Genomic DNA, 21781 nt, shown 5'->3' on the forward strand with positions numbered 1-21781 from the left:
TGTGTGGGAAGTGGGAAGTGGGAAGGAACAGATGAGACGTGAAGACGAGAGAAAAGGCAAGAAACAAAAAGATTGACTAAAACAGATCAGGCTCCCAGAGAAACATTTTAAGGGATAGTTCATACAAAAATAAAAATTCTGTCATCAATTATTCACCCTCATGTTGTTCCAAACCTGTAAGACCTTCGTTCATCTTCGGAACACAAATTAAGATATTATTTGATGAAGCTACGGGAATACTTTTTGTCATCAGCATCACACACATACATCACGGCACTCTCGCGAATGTGCGTCGAAGACTGACACAAAAAGAAAATGTTGTTCCTGTTTTCTTTGCGCGCAAAAAGTATTCTCGTAGCTTCATAACATTACGGATGAACCACTGATATCTTATTTTGTGTTTTGAAGATGGACAAAGGTCTCACATGTTTTGAATGACATGAGGTTGAGTAATTAATAAGAGAATTTGTATTTTTGGGTGAGCTATCCATTTAAGTATATTATATAAAATGCAACAGCATCTCACTTCTTGATACTTGCACCAGTTCTGTTACACTGAAGACGCCCGAAGTTATGAAGCTCTCTTGAAACTCTGGAGCATCTGTTAAACAAAAGAAAACATGGAATAAATGATGGAACTTTCCAACACAAGGATATCACCAGCATCTCACGCACAAAGAAATTCAATTTAGTTTTCATTTCTAAGTCACTCTGGATAAAAGCATCTACTAAATGAATGAATGTCAAAGTTTTACATAAGCAGAGTCTGTTCAGCCAGTACACATGGATTGGAGTGAATTATGGACAACAGGACGTTTCAGATCCAATGTTTTACTCATCAGATAAATTGTCTTTTGAATTACATTCATTTGTTGGTTTTCTCTGAAAATACTGATATATGCGATTAATACAGAATTTCTGAAAGCATAAAAACACACTTTGGGGACAGCGAGATTTCTAAATACAGTGGATATAAAAAGTCTACACACCCCTGTTAAAATGCAAGGTTTCTGTGTTGTAAAAAAATCAAACCACAATAAATCATTTCAGAACTTTTTCCACCTTTAATGAAAACTATAACCTGTACAATTTCATAAAAAACAAACTCACATTTTTTAGGTGTGGGGAACTAAAAATAAAAAAACTGTAATAATTTGGTTGCGTAAGTGTGCACACCTTTAAACTAATACTTTGTTGATGCACCTTTTGATTTTATTACAGCACTCAGTCTTTTTGGGTATGAGTCTATCAGCATGGCACATCTTGACTTGGCAATATTTGCCCACTCTTCTTTGCAAAAACGCTCCAAATCTGTCAGATTGCGAGGGCATCTCCTGTGCACAGCCCTCTTCAGATCACCCCACAGATTTTCAATCGGATTCAGGTCTGGGCTCTGGCTGGGCCATTCCAAAACTTGAATTTTCTTCTGGTGAAGCCATTCCTTTGTTGATTTGGATGTGTGCTTTGGATCGTTATCGTGTTGAAAACAGCAGAAGCCTGAAGGTTTTCTTCCAGTATTGACTGGTATTTAGCACTGTTCATAATTCCCTCCACCTTGACTAAGGCCCCAGCTCCAGCTGAAGAAATGCAACTCCAAAGCATGATGCTGCCACCACCATGCTTCACTGTGGGTATGGTGTTTCTTTGGTGATGTGCAGTGTTGTTTTTGCGCCAAACATACCTTTTGAAATTATGACCAAAAAGTTCAACCTTGGTTTCATCAGACCATAACACCTTTTCCCACATGCTCTTGGGAGATTTCAAATGTGTTTTTGCAAAATTTAACCGGGCCTGGATGTTTTTCTTTGTAAGAAAAGGCTTCCGTCTTGCCACCCTACCCCATAGCCCAGACATATGAAGAATACGGGAGATTGTTGTCACATGTACTACACAGCCAGTACTTGCCAGAAATTCCTGCAGCTCTTTTAATGTTGCTGTAGGCCTCTTGGAAGCCTCCCTGACCAGTTTTCTTTTCGTCTTTTCATCAATTTTGGAGGGACGTCCAGTTCTTGGTAATGTCACTGTTGCGCCATATCTTTTCCACTTGATGATGACGGTCTTCACTGTGTTCCATGATATATCCAATGCCTTGGAAATTCTTTTGTACCCTTCTCCTGACTGATACCTTCTAACAATGAGATCCCTCTGATGCTTTGGAAGCTCTCTGCGGACCATGGCTTTTGCTGTAAGCTGCAACTAAGAAAATGCCAGGAAAAGCCTCCTAGAACGGCTGAACTTTATTTTGGGTTAATCAAAGGTGCTTTAAATGATGACAGGTGTGTACTGACTCCTATTTAAATTGAGTTTCAATGTGATTGCTTAATTTGAACACAGCCATATTCCCAGTTAAAAGAGGGTGTGCACACTTATACAACCATATTATTTTAGTTTTTTATTTTTAGTTTCCCACACCTAAAATATGTGAGTTTGTTTTTTATGAAATTGTTCAGGTTACAGTTTTCATTAAAGGTGGATAAAATTCTGAAATGATTTATCGTGGTTTGATTTTTTTTACAACACAGAAACCTTGCATTTTAACAGGGGTGTGTAGACTTTTTATATCCACTGTGTGTTGGAGAAGCATCTTATGCTAACAAAGGCTGCATGTATTTGATCAAAAATACAGTAATATTGTGAAATATTACAATTTAAAATAACTGTTTTATATTTTAAAGTCCCCCTGTAGTGAAAATCAAGTTTTTTATGTTGTTTATTTGTCTATGTGGTGTTATTAATATGCTTTTAGACACACCATGTGCCAATCCAATAATCGACACCACTGCTGAGTATTTTCTCCTTAAAACTGTAGTTTCCCAAAGGCTGTCCCCTTTTTTTTGCTACATCACAAACTTCAGTATCCAATCACGTCAGCATGATGAAGCTGAAATGCAGCTGGAGGGCAGGAAGTGATTTTTCTCAATAGGCATCACTAGCAGAAACTCAAAAAGCCTATGTTTAGAGTTGTTTATGGAAATCGGTCAAACCGAGAAATTTCATTTCGTATCGTGTGTGAAAATTTGCAGTTCATAAGGAGGAAAAGGCAAGAAATTAACTAAAAAATGCAGGGAAAAGTGGCTTGTATACCTGTGTCTGCAGTCAGGAGAAGAGTCGGATAACGCATGTGTTTGCAGATGGTTAATAAAAGATATAATAATATTAAGATATAAAGAAATATATAAATATACACAGGGTGAGACAGTGATAATTCACTCAATGCTAAATGCCACACGTAGACACGATGTAAATGATTGCAGCTGATTACAACAGAACCTTGTGAGATTGCGATAAATTGAAGTGAGTGACAGCTTTTTAGTGACTACATGGAAGCGCTATTTGCTCACTTTCTACGCTATAATCAATTCAGAATTTGAAAAGAAGTTTCGCTTTACGTGCTGCTAACAGGACAAATAGCCAAAAACCCTGTACAGCCGTAGTTTCAGGAGTGACATATATCCTCCATCTTTCATATAAATGTGGGAATCGCTTTAGAAGTAATTAGCTTGCAATTAGGCTTAGTTGCTTAGCTTATATCCACCGCCTCGAAGGCAGGCAACTATTTCAATTTAGTTGAAAAATCACTGCTCTTCATAACATAAGGATCCCATCTAACATATGTTGTGATTTTCTGTTTATACCTTTCTCTTGTAATAGTGTCTAAACCAGTACAGATTTTCCTTCATCTCAACCATTCTGCTTTTTCAGTCATGCACATAAAGCGAAACATTTATTCAATTCTGAACTGATTATAGCCTAGAAAGCGAGCAAATAGCGCTTCCATAGTCGCTAAAAAGCTGCGACTCACTTTAATTCATTGCAATCTCACAATGTTCCGTTATAATCAATGAAGCTCTCGAAACTACAAATATAATATCTTACATTGTGTCTATGTGTGGCGTTTAGCGTCTCACTGTCTCACCCTGTAAATATTTATATATTTCTTTATTAATATCTTAACATATTATATATTTTCTTAACCATTTGCACACACAAACATTATCTAACTCTCCTCCTGACCACTGACCACTTTTTCCTGTGCTTTTGAGTAAATTACTTGCCTTTCCCCACTTATGAACAGCAAATTTTCATACATGGTAAAAGCTCCTTGTGGTTTCTCGGTTTGACCGATCTGAGCATCCATAAACAATGCAAAACATAGGCATTTCGAGTTTCTGCTAGTGATTCCTATAGAGAAACATCACTTCCTGTCCTCCAGCTACATTTTGCGCCACAGCAATGACGTCATGTGCAAACAACCTACAGGATTACCAGCTCAAAACCAGAAATTAAATAGAGCAAAACCGCTAACCTGAAAAAACCTGCGGCAACAGTGTAAAAGTAGCCCAGACAGAGTCGGACGCACCTCTCCTGCATCGAGTCCGCACTTCAAATGCATATGCTCGCGAGCGCAATTTGGAATCACAAACTAGGCTGCATTCGAGACTTCAAGGCATTTTGAGCACACAACATTGTCAAGTAAGTAGGGGAGCACGGGGCACAGCCTAACACTTTTTGAATTTCGCGGTTTATGTAAATCCACGTGGGGTTCAGAGTAAACTTTTTATCCACACTTGTCTAGTACAAATATATCGCTTTGTTTCATATTTACAGTGTATATGTTTTTCGTTATTTACCTCAAAAGAAAGGAAGTGAAACGTGACAACATGCCCCGGAGGTGGGGTACATTGTAACATCTGATGGGCATGTTGTAACACGACCATATGACAGCTTAAAATGTTATCTGATCGAATGAAAAAATATACACAACAAACTAAAATATTTTGTCAATAAAATACATGTGTTAATGTTTTCAAATAAAGTAATGACGTTTTTTTTTTTTTAAATAAAAATAATCTAATTTTGGAGTTTGCCAATGAACACATCGCAACAATGCTTGGAACGGCCCTGATCGCAACCCACAGCTGTACAGTAGTTCAAAACAATGTGGACAAATAGATGAAACACATTTAGACATTCAGAAAAACACTCCCCTCCCTCCATACACAGCTCTCATAGAACACCACACACATAAACCAGCCAAAATGCTTTACATTTCTTGAAAAAATAACTTCTGAACATTAAACATTGATTGTCAGCCTTTATTCACGTTTCTTGTGGTTTCTTATTAAAATCCTTAGAAGTAAATAGTGTAAATTGCATCGCTAATGTCACAGAATAGCATAGTTTAATAACAGCGGGGCATATTGTAACGCAGTGTTACAACGTTCCCCATCTGCGCGACTGGAGTTTAAAGCAGGTTAGTGTCTTCCGCTGGTTTGCGAAGCATCTAAACTGATAAATAACAAATTGGAGATGAAAATAATAGCAGATTTGTCTCATTTTAAATGAATACTAAAAGCTGAAATGAAAAGTTTACTTCAGCCAGAAATGTACTTTTACTATGGTAAAATAAATATTCAGCGATATCTTCAAAAGGCTTTTGAATTTTGGCGCTCTTTTTTCTCTGCATAGTGTTGCTATGGCAACTAGTAAATACTATAAATTTAATAATGCTAGCATGTGTGGAAATATTTAAACCACGTGTGTTACAATTAACCCCGCGTTAGTTTGTGCCCCGCTCTACCCTACCTGTAATAAATGTTACTCTATCCACTGTAGTTGCCTGCTAGTAAAAACATAGTTTTATTAGTCATTATTCTGTGTATGTCCATTATAACGTGTTTACTACAGTTCAGTTAGTGGATCAGGAGGTTCACTTTACAGCAATTCTTGAGCATTTTTGCTTGATAAAAATATTAATTCCTTTCAGATAAAAATATCTTACTGACCACAAAACTTTTGAACAGTAATGTATTTTATCATAATCACATGAAAAACACACAATTTAATTACTATTAACATTATATACAGTTGCAATCAAAATGCTTCAACCCCCTAGGGACTGCAGAACTTTAAAAATACAAGCTTTTCTGAAGATCCAGGACTTTATAAAAATTGCATCTGTAACAGATTACTGCCATATTAAAAGTGATAATGTCAATATATAATGTAATATTTTTAAGTTCTATGATTTTTTAATAACACAGCTGTTCAACATGGCTGTTTTTTAGTCACGTGTTGTATGGTGTGAAACAAAATTATCTTAAAACACAATTAAACCTTTAGAAAGCAGAATTAGCTTGAGCTGTTACACACACATACAGTTAGCCCATGCATGTGCTGAAGTTTGAGTAGTTAATAAGACAACAAAGTTCTCACAAAAGCTATAGAGAATCTAAAGTGAATAAATAGTTGCATTACTTTAGAAAGGCAAAGGCTATATGATTTCCAAAACATTAGAAGTTTGTAGACACAACTGGCAGCCTTACTCCTAAGCTTAAAATGTGTTGTACCAGAAAGCCTTTAAGGATGTTGAAGAAAAAGCACAATATCATAAAATGTTTGATCAAAACAACAAGGGGAAAAACCTGCAATGTACAGCAAAAGACTTTCAAGATAAGCCAATGAAAGGTGGAAAAACATTTCAATGCAGAGTATAAGATGAACACAAGACAAGCATGGCTTTCATGCTGGCGGATCCATCCTGAATGCCACTTCTGACCAAGAAGAACATAAAACGCTTACTTGAATATGCTCAAATTCATTTGGATAGATCTGTAGAGTACTGGAAGAATGTTTTATGGAGTGATGTTACCAAACTGGAACTTCTTGGACCTCTTGATCAGCAGTATGTTTGGTGCAAAAAAAAGCTATTTGGTTTTTGGTTTGGTTTTTCTTTTTCCCTCAGTATTACTGCTGTTTGATTGCAAGCACTGACAAGCAATGTGCACGTGTCTCATAGTGCAAATTCTGTGCAATGAAGCCTGCCGCGTCTCTAGCATGCACACGTGCCATATGTGGGGGAAAAAAAACAAGCTCAGGATCGATTCTGAAATATTCCTAATTTATATAGAACCCTTCAAGAGAAAATCGAGATGCATCTGAGAATCAGTTTTTCCCCCAGCCCTATTTGGCAAGTATTGTGATGCCTTTAGCGCAAAGACTGAAGCTAATGATCAATGGACATTCCTGAAGGACAATCATCCCAAAGTATACATCCAAATTTAGTTATGCTTGGTGTCAGGGATCAGTCATAGAATGTTCTTGAGTGGCCTGTTCAGTCTCCAGATTTAATTTACATTGAAAATGTTTGGTTGAATTTGAAGATAGCTGTGGCAAAGTAAAAACCAAAGATTATCAGTGATCTGAAAGCTTTTTCAGGCAAGGAATGGGCCAAGATTGCAGTAGAGAGGTAACAGAAGCTTCTAAGCACTTTCAAACAGCGTTTATTAGTGGTTTTAGGAAATAAAAGATTCTGCGCCAAATTTGACTTTTGGGGGTTGAATAATTATGAACATGAACGTTTAGAGCCAATCTGATTCTCTAATAGTGTACTGAATTGTTTTCAGAAAATTTAGTTCTCTGCAGCAAAACGTCTTGCAGGTCAAGGGGGTTAAATGATTTCGATTGCAACTGTATATTGTAACTCGACTAAAACTGACAAACCTATTTTAAACAGTTCACAATGGACACAGTAAAGTACCTCAGCCATCCCATCAGTCTCATAAGAATACCGCATTATTATGAGCAGGACTGAATGTGTAACAAAACCACCGTCCTGACTCTTACTATCTGGAGTTTCCCCAAACAAAGCTAGACTTCTATACACACGCAATAGATAATAAAGTGCTGGCCTTTCAGACTATCTGTTGAAACTATGACATGAACTGGGCAGAGATAGAGAGAGAAAGAGGTTGAGTGTGTGGGCATGGGTTTGAGGCCGTGTATGTAGGTTGCCTGTGTAAACAGGATGTTTGTATAGTGCAGAATAGTACGCTTACAGGACTGCACCGCACTGTATGCTGAAGCAAACAGTATATGCATGTGTGCTGCAAGTATTCCTGTACACGTGGTTGTGTGAATGTGTGTGTACATTTGCTCTCTTACCCATGGTGGCTGCTCGACTGTCCTCCTGATCTGAACCAATGCCTGTGCGAGGACTACTGCTCTGTTCAGCCTCTGAGAAAGAGAGACAGCGAGAGAGACATTAGTCCTCAACTCAGCAAATGATCTTAACAGATATATAAAGACGAAGGGCCTGGAGAATTGAGGTCAATATTCTGATTTTTTGTAACAATTTTCACACTATGGTGGATCAGACCTTATTTTGGACCAGATTTTGTGATTGTATGGATCAAAATGATCGATTTTTCTTTCATGCCAAAAATCATTAGTATATTAAGTAAAGATTATGTTCCATGAAGATATTTTGTACATTTCCTGCCATAAATATATCAAAACTTAATTTTTTATTAGTAATATGCATTGCTAAGAACTTCATTTGGACAACTTAAAAGGCGATTTCTCAGTATTTAGATTTTTTTGCACCCTCAGATTCCAGATTTTCAAATAACTGCAAATAATGTCCTATCCTAACAAACCATACATCAATCGAAATTATGAATTTTAAAAAAATTGACCCTTATGACTGGTTTTGTGGTTCAGGGTCACATATATATATACACAGTCATGTGAAAAAGTTAGGACAACCTATTGAATTCCATGGTTTTTCGTATCAGGACATAAAAAAGGTCCTTGGCTGGTCTTAAAATTTGTTAAATAAAACCTCAGATGAACAACAACACATGACAAATTGCACTTGTCATTATTTATTGAACAAAAATAAAACCAAAATGGAAAAGCCATGTGAGACAAAGTTAGGACACCCTTACTGCTAACATTGGAATTAAGATAACAGTCAAGCACTGCTAATCAAATACCTTTGAATAACTGATCATCAGCAAGTCTGAGTGCCTCTATAAAAGCATAAGCTTTGGCAATTTGCTGGTCTGGAGCCTTTAGGTGTTTGAAGTTTATTCAAAAGTGGAAGACATTTAAAACAGACATCTTTCCTTCCAGGAGTGGATGTTCCAGAAAATTCACCTCAAGATCAGACCATGTAATGCTCAGAGAAATGGCAGACAACCCAAGAACTACACCTCAGACTCTACAGGCATCAGCTTATATGATAAAGTTCATGACAATACCATTAGAAAAATATGGGACAAAAATGGCATGTTTAGAAGGCTTGGAAAAAGAAAGCCTCTTCTATCTAAAAAAACAAAGTCTGCAAAGTTGCATCTGAACAAAACAAGTCTTCTAGAATAATGTCCTTTGAACAAACAAGACCAAAGTGGAGATGTTTGGCCATAATGCACAGCACCAAGTTTGGTGAAAACCTAAAGAGCATATCAGGGCTGATCATTTTGGGCTTGTTTTGTAGCCACAGGACCTGGCACCTCACAGTCATTGATTCGCCATGAACTCCTCTGTATATCAGAGTCAAATGTGAGGGCATCTGTCCAACAGTTGGACCAAAATTGGGTCATCCAACAGGACAACGATCCCAAGCACACCAGCAAATCTACAACAGAATGGCTGAAAAGAAAAGAATCAAGGTGTTGCAATAGCCCAGTCAAAGTCCAAAGCTCATCCTGACTCAAATGCTTGGTGAGAGCTGTGCATAAGCAAATGCCCACAAACCTCAATAAACTGTAGCAATGTTGAAAAGAAGAGGGGTCCAAAATTCCTCCAGAACAATGTGAGAGACTGATAAAGTCACAGAGAAAATAAATGCTTCAAGTTGTTGCTGCTAAAAGTAAATCTTCACTTTGTCACACATGGCCTTTTCCTCTTGGCTGTATTTTTCTTAAATAAATAATGACACTGTGTGATATGTCATGTGATGTTGTTTATCTGAGGATTTATTTTCCAAATTTTGAGACCTGCCAAGGATCAGATACATTTTTATTATGTCCTGATACAAAAAAACCATGCAATTCAATAGGGTGTCCTAACTTTTTCAAATGACTGTATATATATACATACACACACATACATATATATATAAATTAATAATATTGTACAAATTCAGGTCAAGTGAAATCATTTTTATCTAAAAAAAACAAAAAAAAAAACATGATAGGATGCAAAGGCTGTTAACCTCGAGGTAAATGTTGAGATGTTGTATATGTTATTTTTACATGTTATGGGAAATGAACTGTAAATCTAAAATAAATAATATTTAAAAAACTAAAACTACAAAAACACTGCATTTTGTTTACTGTTCCTGCTCTAGGATTTTTTAATAAAGAAAAAAATTAAATATTAAACACAATTCTGGGGGCCTTTTTTCAGGCTATCGAAAATCTCAGCAGGGAAAGTGATAAAATGAATTATTGGAGCAACTGCACCAGCAAAATATGAATGTAAAACATACAAATATTTGAATGACTACTCTGAATCTATATATGCTGCAGTTTTTTTAAATGGCAAACATAAGCAAATAGCAGCCGCATTAGAACTTGAGTCCAAGAATCGAATTTTTCCCCAAATACAAGTGTATGTTGAACGAACAGAAACCTCTGACATGTTGGCGTGTGGTTGATCATGTCAGCGATAGCTTTGGTAATCCGACATAAGAACACGTTTCTGTATAAACAAGAGGGAAAGCGAACCCTCTGTATGTTTTATATAAATCACTCATAGGTTACTGATACAGCCATGCGCTCTGATACCCTGACGAGCTGAGGCTCGGCCAAATGGCTCATAAGCCTCGTAAATGAGAAACACACCGTATCAAAGTGCTGCAAAACCATTCAAATATTCTCTTTCTTTTCAACTTGTTTGGCAGGGCCGAGCATAATCTCGTTGAACCCTCTTCACTGGCAGAGCCCTAGGATTGTATTGCCAAAGTGTAAACTCATTGAAGCAACACAATAATGACAAAACAACCTAATCCAACCATAAAACCTTCCCATTTGTGTGCGTTCCAGCTCTTTGCCACACGGATGTGAGGGAAAACGCAGATAAACACATAAAACGAAATCGAGTCAAGAAGCGGCAGAGGATTTTCTCAATAGGGAATGAAAGAATAGAGGGGTTACCGCAAGGACTCTGGCAGGCGTTCAAAGAAAAGCCAGTAAAAAAGCTCAAGCTGGATAAATAAATAAGAGAGCTCCCTATCAGATGGGCCGCACGCCACTGCCAGTTCAAAGCCGAGGAGAGTCCAACCGGCTGCACACGTCTGAATGCAACGCTTCATTACGACTCTCACACTCTTTGTGGCCTGCAGGACTCAGAGGCTGACCGCAAACTACCGCTTAAGACACACAAGCAGGCAACAAAACTGTGATGCCGGTGCAAATTTCTCATATCTGTTTTTTATAACTAATTCAATAAGAGTGAATTTGAGTTTGCAACCCATTTTTCCTCCACAATCCGACAGGATATTCGGCAAAATGAAATGTAAAGTAAGTTTGGGTCATAAAAAGTGGGTGTTGTGAAGCCAAAGCAAAAGCGGTTTTGATAAATTGGTTAACATTACCCAACATCCCAAACGGCTGTGATGTAACTATCAAGTCATTTCATAATGATTTAAGATGAAGTATTTTTTACCTTTGGAACAAAACCTAAAGCTGAATAAATCACAGTAAGACCAGGAATGCGCATTAGGAAAAAAATATGGTCAATTTGGATTTTATGTTGACTTTAACATCACAACTAGTCTTCAATCCGCCTTGGATAATGATGCCAGTGCAATTTTCCCCTGCCACAAAATACGAAATGTTTTCTTAAAATACATGTGCAAAGTGCAGCCTAATTATGTTGTTGTAAGTAAAATACACATGGTCTGGAGAAAAAAATGAATTATGAACCCTACAAATCTTCATAAGTTCAATGACATTCCAAAGGAAGCGGTTGGACCCGGGCCATAATATTCAATGTTTTGATTATGAAAAATTGGAGAGGCCTTAAACAGTAGGAGACAGATGGATGCTGAGAGGTCTGAAGTCTGTTCCAGAGAAGACGAGCAGTGCTTAAAAGTGCGGCAAATTAAAAATTTAAAATAACCCAACACAAAACATAAACAAACATGTCTGTCATCGCTGCGATTCTTCGCAGGCCAGGATGATTAGTGCTGCCAGCTACACAGAGGGACACGCTCCAGTTCTCTCTCTCTCTCGGCTTTTCTCCTCCATGACTGTCTTCGGAGTCCTGTATGCTCCTGCCAAAAGCTGCGGCGGTTTCTAGGCAGGCAGCCCTCAGACCGAATCTCTGGCAGGGAGAATCGGAGGGAAGGAAAAATAAAAGTGTCAGTTTGAGGGAGATATTGGCACCGAGCGCCTCTGACACATCTCGGTCTCCAAAAGGACCCGTGAAGCTGAAGACACCAAAACTTAAAACGTAAATAGGAGAGGAATTGCTTCGACCGAGAACTCCTCATTTCGTTTCCGACATAAGTCCGGGAAGAAAAAGTAGAAATGCAGATGGAAAATATGATGCAATACACTATGTGCTTGAACGACGGCCATTTTCTTTGTGGTGCACGGAGTGGCATTTGCCATTTTGTAAGGCGATTTTTCAAAAAATGACACAAACGAAACCTAATCCAATTGTAATTCCAAGGGAAAACGCAGGTAACGTTCACAACGTAAATAAAAGAAGAATGGCTTCCGCAAACAAAAAAGTAGAAATGCAGATGGAAAATATGATGCAATAAAGTGTGCTCGTCCATTTTCTCTCAAATGCGCCATTTTGGTGGCTTGCATTAGTCGGACTACAACCTGACTTGTGATCTCCACACGAATATTCTCTGACCTATCAAGAGTACTGCATCCTTCTCCTTCAACAGAACCATCATTTTTGCTTCTAGCTTCTGCTTTAGCATCTTGATGATTTAATGGCCCCTCGCTTAAGAACTTTTTGTCCTTGTATGTGTTTTCCATACTAAAACTGTCACTGCAGTAAAAGTGAGGTTGCTTCCAGTGAAAGTTGTTTCTATTTCTTTTCAAGCAAGCTACATTTCAAGCCAGGAATCAGTCATCGACACAGCCATTTAAGTTTTTTTTTTCTTTTTGGCAGACATTTCATGAGCAGAGAGGAGGTTTGCCGTTGGCAGCCATTTTAGATCGCTCTTTCTGCTTTCTCTCCCTCTCTCTATCTCTCACACTCCCTCTATCCCTCCCTCTTTTTCTCAAGCAAGAGCAAAGTATAAGTAACCGTACTGAAGAGTGCCAGCTTGCCCATGTGCCAACTCGCTCCTTTCAGGGCAGAAGAGAAGAGAGCGAGAGAGAGACAGAGAGACAGACAGACAGACAGACAGACAGACAGACAGACAGACAGACAGACAGAGAGACAGAGAGGCAAATGGCCGCTGCTAAATGGTTGGCAGCCACTCTGAAGATTCAGAAAGTTGGAGTGGGCAGAGAACGAAAGTTTGAGCTTTGGAAGTGACCTTACGTGAAAGACATTCCTGTGCACTGCCTCAGCCATTAGAATGACTAACAGCTAAATAACAACATGAGGTATTACGCAGTTAGTCATGGCAGGAAGAGTGAGCGAACTTTCACTCTTGCAGACCCAGAAGAAAATAAACATAGTTTGCAGCTGAGCTCAGAATGTTCCTCTGGAAATCCTGCACACCGACACAAAGAACCTCAACACTTTCCAAAGGCTCAAAACACGTCATCAGCTAGATAATTAAGGTCATCATGGGGTCTGCAAATTACTGTGTGATCTCACACTAATTTTTGTGGGGGAAAAAAAACAGGCTGTTAACTAAATTTTACATTTTCATTGTCCCTCCAGGGGCGTTTCCTCAAAACAAGGGAGGCAAAGGAGGCAGTGCCTCATCAAAATATTGGATGAGAAAAAAACAATGCCAATATTACAAAATACAACATTAGAATGTTTATAAATCACTTGTTTTTCCAAAAAAAAAAAAAAAATGTCCAACAGCAACACCAGCAGGTAAAGTTACAGCAGGAGTCCTCATCTCTCTCGCCTCCCCTGAGCCCAATGAGTTTTAACAGACTAAAGTGTACCGTGAGTTTGGTGGGGGGTAATTGAGAATGAATTGGGGAAAGTCATGTGAGAGGAGGCAATGTTTCCATCGAGTTTGATTGAATATGTCTGGTTATGATCGGCTGTGATCGGTTCATGCGATAAATCCCACTTTTTGTGTTTGTGTGTGATCCTTAAAATGACATGAAAACATGATCTGTGGGAGTTTTTAGTGAGTAATCAGCTTGGTGAAATCTGTGTTTGTGGCCAGTATTTACCAAGCTTTGGTGACTGATGATCTGAAAAATTCTACTAAACCAAAAAACTATTAAACATAATAGCTGAACATAATTCACAAATAATATATTACATTGTTATTGCCTTAAGATATTATTTTGGAATAAATGTAAAATGCCTAAAAACACTACCTTGACTAGAGTCATACTTAATAAATTTATTTTATTTAATAAATAAAAAATTTATTACATTGTTAATGTAAAAATATATTTTTTTCCGACAGTGTAAGCAATGTTTATTCAACCAAGAAAATTTGACTGGGACATGAATTTAGATTTAAACAAAATAAAATACAAAAATTAAAATACAATAAAAATAGTAATTAAATAATGTACACTGCCTTTAAAAATAAATTAATTAATTCATACTTCTATATGCAAGGACACATTAAAATGATAAAAAGTGAGTGTAAAAACATTTATAATTTTACAAAAGACTTCCATACAACATACAGTGCCTTGCGAAATTATTCATTCCCCTTCATTTTTTTCACATTTTGTTATGTTGCTGCCTTATGTTAAACTACTTCAAATTACTTTTTTTCCCACATCAATCTACACTCCCTACTCCATAATGGCAAAGCAAAAAATAGGTTTTTAACATTTATGCAAATTTATTAAAAATAAAACACTGGAATAAGTACATTGCATAAGTACCTATACCTCAAGTAATTTAAAGTAGTTTAACATAAGGCAGCAACATAAAATGTGAAAAAAATGAAGGGGTATGAATAATTTCACAAGGCACGGTAAATGCTGTTCTTTTGAACATTCTATTCATCAAAGTATAAACAAAGTCCCTTTCAAGCAAAGTCTGTTCACTCTGTGGCCATATTTGGCAGCTCATTCAAGACCAAGTTCTATCTAAATGAATGGGGGAATCCTGAAATCTCAAAAACTGCTCGCTAACCTCGTAATTAAATTATATATTTCAAATCAGCAACAAAATCTGAAATGATCTTTGAAAAGCTTATTTTTCAAGTTAGACCAGCCAATGCTCAGCCACAACGTGCTTATGACTGCGCATGTGTATTTGCCTTCGGTTTTCAGTCACACAATGATTTTACCAATCAGCGATTGGCTCTTTAATTTAGAAGGCGGGTCAATTCCGCTATGTTGCATGCTGCAGTTTCTCCCATTCATAAGTATAGGAGTTAATCGTCTAAATGGTATAAATGGAATGTATCAATGTATTAAAATGTATCAAAAATATCAATGTATCAAAATGGAAAAAGTTTCCTGAGCAGCAAATTATCATATTAAAAATGATTTCTGAAGGATCACGTAACACTGAAGACTGGAGTAATGACTCCTGAAAATTCAGCTTTGCATGACAAAATTAAATTACACTTTAAAAATATACAAACAGAAAACCGCTCTTTTAAATTCTAATAATATTTGATAATATTACTGTTTTTGTAATCAAATAAATGCAACCTTGGTGAGCATAAAAGACTTGTAGTGTATAAAATAAGTATAAATATCTGAACATCAATACTTATTTGAATGGCTTGAAATGCAAGCAGCATAGCCATGTACATAAAGTTATTATTTGTAGACATTAAAAACAACTGCTTTACCTCTTGTGGTTGAGGGTTGAAGATCCCTGGATAACATTAAAAATGTAAAAACTCAAAAAACAAACAACACTTCTAGCTACTACACCTTTTGATACTTCTACTTCAAAATGTTACTATGCCTGTTTTGTGCTGTACAAATGACTGAGGCAACTCTAAAATGTTCTTTCCTGAGCTGTCGCCCCTCTCTAATGTTTTGAAGTTAAACTCATTTGAACTACTCGGTTTATTTCAATGAATCAATGTGAAGAAAAGCAAACTGGTTCCTCTGCAGGTTTAACGCTGTCACTTTAATTGAGATCCGTATCGTTTGTCGGGTTAGATAAACACTGCGCTGATTGCAAAACAAATAAAACCATGTGATAGGTATGCTTTTTCTCATTAACGTAGAATGGCTAACTACTTTTTCAAAAGGACAGCTTGACTGTATTTTTACCATGTTTAATAAACAATAGCGCGTCGCAGTGTTTATATGACTGCTAACGTGTGTCTGTGCATGTGGATTCAGCTTGCAATGTTTCATTTCCAGCTGTAGCTGAGCTGATCGAAGGAGACAACCTTTGTCATACCACACCCCAGTGTTCTCCATCACAAAGAGGAAGAGGTGCTATTTCCCTCAGCGCAGAGCCAATGAGACAGATGGATCGAAGGGCATTCAGTTTGCCGGAATACTGAAACAATTATGAGCTGTTCCTTTACACTGCAACTTTGGAATTTGGTATGAAACATAGAGTTGTTCAGCCACAAGCAGCCCTTGTGAATCTGTAATAAACCGCATAGCATCCCAAAACACTTTCATGGTGGCACTTACTAAGGCAAGTAAAGTATTGAACTTATTAATGAAAGCAATGATATTACTTTGGTTGTAAGTGATCAAACTGCAAAAGAAATCCTCTGGATTTATAGGAGGAAATTGAGACATATATATAGGGATGAAAATATCAGAGACCTGGCTTATGAGGAATCGTTTAGACGACCATAGCGAACTACCATAGCACAAATGCACAGTAACATGCTAAAGACACTCAGAACACCTTAGTGCTGGACCAATAAAATGGTCTTCAAACAGGCTAAATTTTGTTGTCTATTTTAACTATTTAAAGAGTGGATAACCAAAATGTATCCATGCTGCAAATTCTGGGCTCGCAAACTTAAGGAAATCAATGAACGAGCCATTGCCAAAAATCTTGAACTGATTAGAATTGAGTGCTCAGACCAAATGGAGTTTAGATTCACTCCAGGCTTTAGTAAAGCAAAACACAACACAACATGACAACAATACAGAACAAAACAATCTAATGCAGAACAACACAGCAGAGATGAAATGATTTTTTAATTCTATGTAATACAGATAAGATAATCATTATTTTCATGTTGGTTGACAAATGGACAATATTAAAAATCTGTTATTTTGTATAGAAAATAGAAACACACACACACACACACACACACACACACACACACACACACACACACACACACACACACTCGCACACAGAAATACAGTAATCGGTTACTCCAATGGTATTTAGGGATTACAATATTATAAAGTACAGTGAAAAAAGTAGATATTCATTTGAAGATATGCTGAAGATTACATTTTAGTGCTATTAAAGTAGTAATTCACTCATGGCAGAATTTGCCTTTAATAAAACTTGGTTATCTATGCAGTAGCTATTTTTAAATAGGTGCAAATTGACTAGAGAAAACAGAGGAAGTGCTTTCCTTTTGCCAAAAACAAAACTTCCATAATTATAATGCACTGAGCTCAACCCAACTGTTCGTGAACAGAGATACAGAAACATTTTACGCTGTCTGGTGGACTTTTGCCGACAAATAAACAGTGATATTTTGATGTAGGTCTCACAAAGAAAGAATACACATTGTTTAGATACACTATCGGTTTTTGAGATTTTAAAGTTTTAAAGAAGTCTCCTCTGCTCACCAAGCCTGCATTTATTTGATCCAAAGTACAGCAATAACAGTACAATTTTGAAATGTTTGTACTATTTTAAATAACTGTTTTCTATTTGAATATATTTAAAAATGTTATTTATACCTTTTTATTTTAAATCAGATTTTTTTGCATCATTACTCCAGTCACATGATCCTTCAGAAATCATTCTAATATTCTGATTTGATGCTCAAAAAACATTATTATTATTATTATTACTACATTTTCAGGCTCCTTTTATGAATAGAAAGTTCAGAAGAACAGCATTTATCTAAAATAGAAATCTTTTGCAACTTTATAAATGTCTTTATCATCACTTTTGATCAATTTAAAGCATCCTTGCTAATTAAATGTATTAATTTCTATGATTTCTTTTATTTCAGATAAATGCTGATCTTTCGATCTTTCTATTCATCAAAGAATACTGAAAATATTTACTGTTTTAAATATTGATAATAATAATAATAATTAAAAAATGTTTTTTGAACAGCAAATCAGCATATTAGAATGATTTCTGAAGGATCATGTGACACTGAAGACTGGAGTAATGATGCTGAAAATTTAGCTTTGAACTCAGAAATAAATTACATTTTAAAATATATTTAGATAGTAAAATAGTTAAAATACTTCAAAATATTACTGCTTTTGCTGTATTTTGGATCAAATAAATACAGGCTTCTTTACCAGACTTCTTTACCATTCTTAAACATTAAAAATCTTACTGTTTAAAAACTGACATTTAAACATGCAGCACCAAAGCTGGTTAAAAATCAGCAAAGTTCACATTTAAATCATTGTAAGTGAGCGTTGGATGACGCAAAGGTAATCCAAAATTAAAAAAAGAGGAAATCATCAAGCAAACTTGCACCATATTCTTGGCGCCAATAGCCTTGTGTCTTAAGTAGCACAGGTGTATTTGCAGCTATAGCCAAAAATATATTGTATAGTTGGCGCCAACAGCCTTGAAGGCGGTGTGCCGATATATGGTGCAGTTGTGCGTCGGGTGTCCCAAGATCGAATCCTGCCTCGTGAACCTTTCCTAATCCCACCTCTCTCTCCCACTCACTTTCTGTCATGTCCCCAATGTCCTATACAAAATGGAACCCCCCCCCCCAAAAAAAAACACTGTATGAGTCAAAAGTACCGATTTTACATTTATGTCAAAAATCATTAGGATATTAAGCAAAGATCATGTTCCAAGACTGTTTTTGTGGTTTAGGGTCACATGTATCGCAAAAAAGTTTTTATGCTCGCATGAGGTGTTTTTTCAGGCAATTCAGAAAAGGAACATTTTGCAAAACTGCACTGGAAACTTTTTTTTTTTCGCATTTGGCGTACATAAAAGTCACATTTTTTAATGTACTATAACCTCCAAGAAACACCTTGTACGCGGCCACTCACAAGGGACTTTACTCGCCATTAATGCTTAAATAACCCCTTATTTACACTTCACATTTCTGCATTGCATTATGGTTCAGATACAACCATAGAAACCACTCTAGTAAATGCTTGTTTATACTAGTTTTAGTCACACAACATCGGTTAATGGAAACTAAGTCATTTCACAACAGTTTTTTTATGTAAGGGATAATCAAAGGCATTAAAGGATTTTAAATGCATGACGTTGAGGCTAATAACCGCCTGACGCGAAGCGGAGGGTGGTTGCCTCGGCGAAGTGCATTTTAAATCTTTTAATGCACGGCAAGCCGTTGATTATCCCGCTTATTCCATGGTCATTTGCAAAGTTATAGACAAGTTAAAACTAGTATTGCTCTTTGCAGCGCAAAATTTGACCGAATGGGTAAAAAAGACGTTTATTTTCGTCAGTTATGACACGCAGCTCTAGCATTCTGCCCGCATCAAATCAGACACAGAGATGAAATAGTCCGGTAAGATCACATTTATTTGAATGCATTATAGCATTTGTTTCAGTAAATTATTGATCGACCGAGAGAAGGCGAGAGAGAGATGACAGTTGTGTGTGTGTGTGTGTGTGTGTGTGTGTGTGTGTGTGTGTGTGTGTGTGTGTGTGTATCATAGACTGTGTGTGTGTGTGTGTGTGTGTGTGTGTGTGTGTGTGTGTGTGTGTGTATGTGCGTTGCGTTACGTTACCTGCCTGCATGCTGTGCGTCTCTCTCTACAAACAACGAATTCATTCAAAAACAGCAGTTCCCTTTCAATTTCGGTCACTTCTACATTGCTATGGGGAATATCCTTTCTCCAAATACTACTGAAGCCTTATTGAATCACGCCAGTGAAACTGGCCAATGGCCTTCAAGCGCGCGAGATATGAGGGGGGCCCCACTCTATATAAGGCAGCGCGTGAATGCCATTCATTCAGAATCTTCGTACCACTTCGTTGCTGAGGAATATAATGTAGCGATCTAGTATAGACCTTTTTCCTGAACACGGAAGTAAGTCCGGCTCTTAACTGAAAGAATGCTTTGCATTTCCGGTCTGCATTGTTTCTAGTCAAATTAGGGTATATTCCGAGCTAATAAACTAATGTTAAACCTATTCAAATGTTTTTAAAAAGCACATGGCTCCATAGCGCCATCACTTGGCAATGTCGCAATGACCATCATTTGTCAGTGCCTCACTTTAATGAGTGTGTAGATGACACGAAGCAGCGGACGTTAGCTACATTAAAAACAGATGGACGCTATTTGAATGAGTTCCTATGGAAACCGGAACAGAAAAGCATTCAATCAGTCGTTAGAATTCGTAATGGCGGCGCTCATCGTTTACTCAGGAAAAAGGTCTATATAGGCTATTTTAATAAGAATCGCGGGCAAGAGCAGCACAATGCGATCTCCTCTCCTCTCTCTCTCTCTCTCTCTCTCTCTCTCTCTCTCTCTCTCTCTCTCTCTCTCTCTCTATATATATATATATATATATATATATATATATATATATATATATATATATATATATATATATATCTGTGTGTGCGTTTACGTGCATCAATTAAAGCAGCGCATTAATATAGAACGGTGATTAAACTGACTTGGAACTACCTGTGCATTAAACGGTTTTACTGCATACCTGCCAGCCAATCAGAATCCAGTATCCAGACATTCCATGGAATAACAGCATTTATAAAACATCGCAAAAGTTTTGTGCAAATCTGTGACGGAAACACCTAATATGGTACAGACATACTGTATTGTGCATCCCAAAACATAATGCAGTACAGCCCAGCACAATGCAACATAATGTACCACAGCATATCCCTTGCATCGTTTAATCCTATGTGTCATTCTTTGTCGCTCTCTTCAGCACTGCTGATCAGTTTCACAGCTCTGATTTCATTGCTGATCTGTTTTCTGCTGAGGAACAAACACAGTGAATGCAAATCTCTATAAAACTCTCTCTCTTTTCTGTTCTGTCCGCATCTCTTTCTGTCTCCGGTGAGTGTGAGAGCTGTCGGGGTAAGAGTTATTGATCCTGACCATGGCCATCACAGCCAGCCAATATGTCTTTAACATCTAGAGAAGAACCGAATGAGAATGTCAGACTGAAAAAGAGTGAGTGCGAAAGCGAGAGAGACTGATAGGGAGGGGTCTCTTGAAGCATTTAGCAGTCTGGCGGACCGCACTGGCCCCCGGGCCTGCATGGATATGAATCCACTGGGAAAGTTTTAATGGGTTATCTTAATATCTTAGAAATATCAGTGTTCATCTAAATTCATTACAGACCTTCTAGATGGACCAGCGCCAGGGTAAAACAGAAAAGAAACGCCGCAACAGTGGGTTTTGTTTTTTAAGACCGCCAGGTGTCAACAAGCAAAAATTTCTGCAACAGCTTTTGAATTGGAAGCTCAGAAATGTTATAAAAACATGCAGCCATAGTGGCGAATTTGTATATTGGACAACTTGTACGTTATTTTTATTGAATCAAATTTAATTTCACTTATTTATTTCATTTATGTTTCACCAATGAAGCACAAGTCGTACCAGATGTTGTGCTTTCTCTATTGCAGTGAGGGTTTGACTATCATTCTTACAATTCGATTTAAATGTTGCAGTTTCTAATTAAGTTATCGGCCAACTGGAGAGTAATTCAATTTTATTTACTCGCCAAAGCCCATTTAAACTCGTGTTTGGTGTTTG

General features: G+C 37.1%; 1 protein-coding gene across 1 annotated transcript in view; it reads right to left on the minus strand.

Annotated features, from left to right (window-relative positions):
• Nucleotides 1–21781, minus strand: part of nfic (nuclear factor I/C) — an 80078-nt gene that overhangs the window by 31210 nt on the left and 27087 nt on the right. The window contains exons 2-3 of the mRNA XM_073819846.1: nucleotides 7945–8016; nucleotides 527–601 (exon numbers count right to left, since the gene is read on the minus strand). Of these exons, the coding sequence (XP_073675947.1) occupies nucleotides 527–601; nucleotides 7945–8016 (147 nt within the window). The remainder of the gene's footprint in view (nucleotides 1–526; nucleotides 602–7944; nucleotides 8017–21781) is intronic.

The sequence above is a fragment of the Garra rufa genome, chromosome 15, assembly GCF_049309525.1.
Source record: "Garra rufa chromosome 15, GarRuf1.0, whole genome shotgun sequence".
Taxonomy (NCBI): Eukaryota; Metazoa; Chordata; class Actinopteri; order Cypriniformes; family Cyprinidae; genus Garra; species Garra rufa.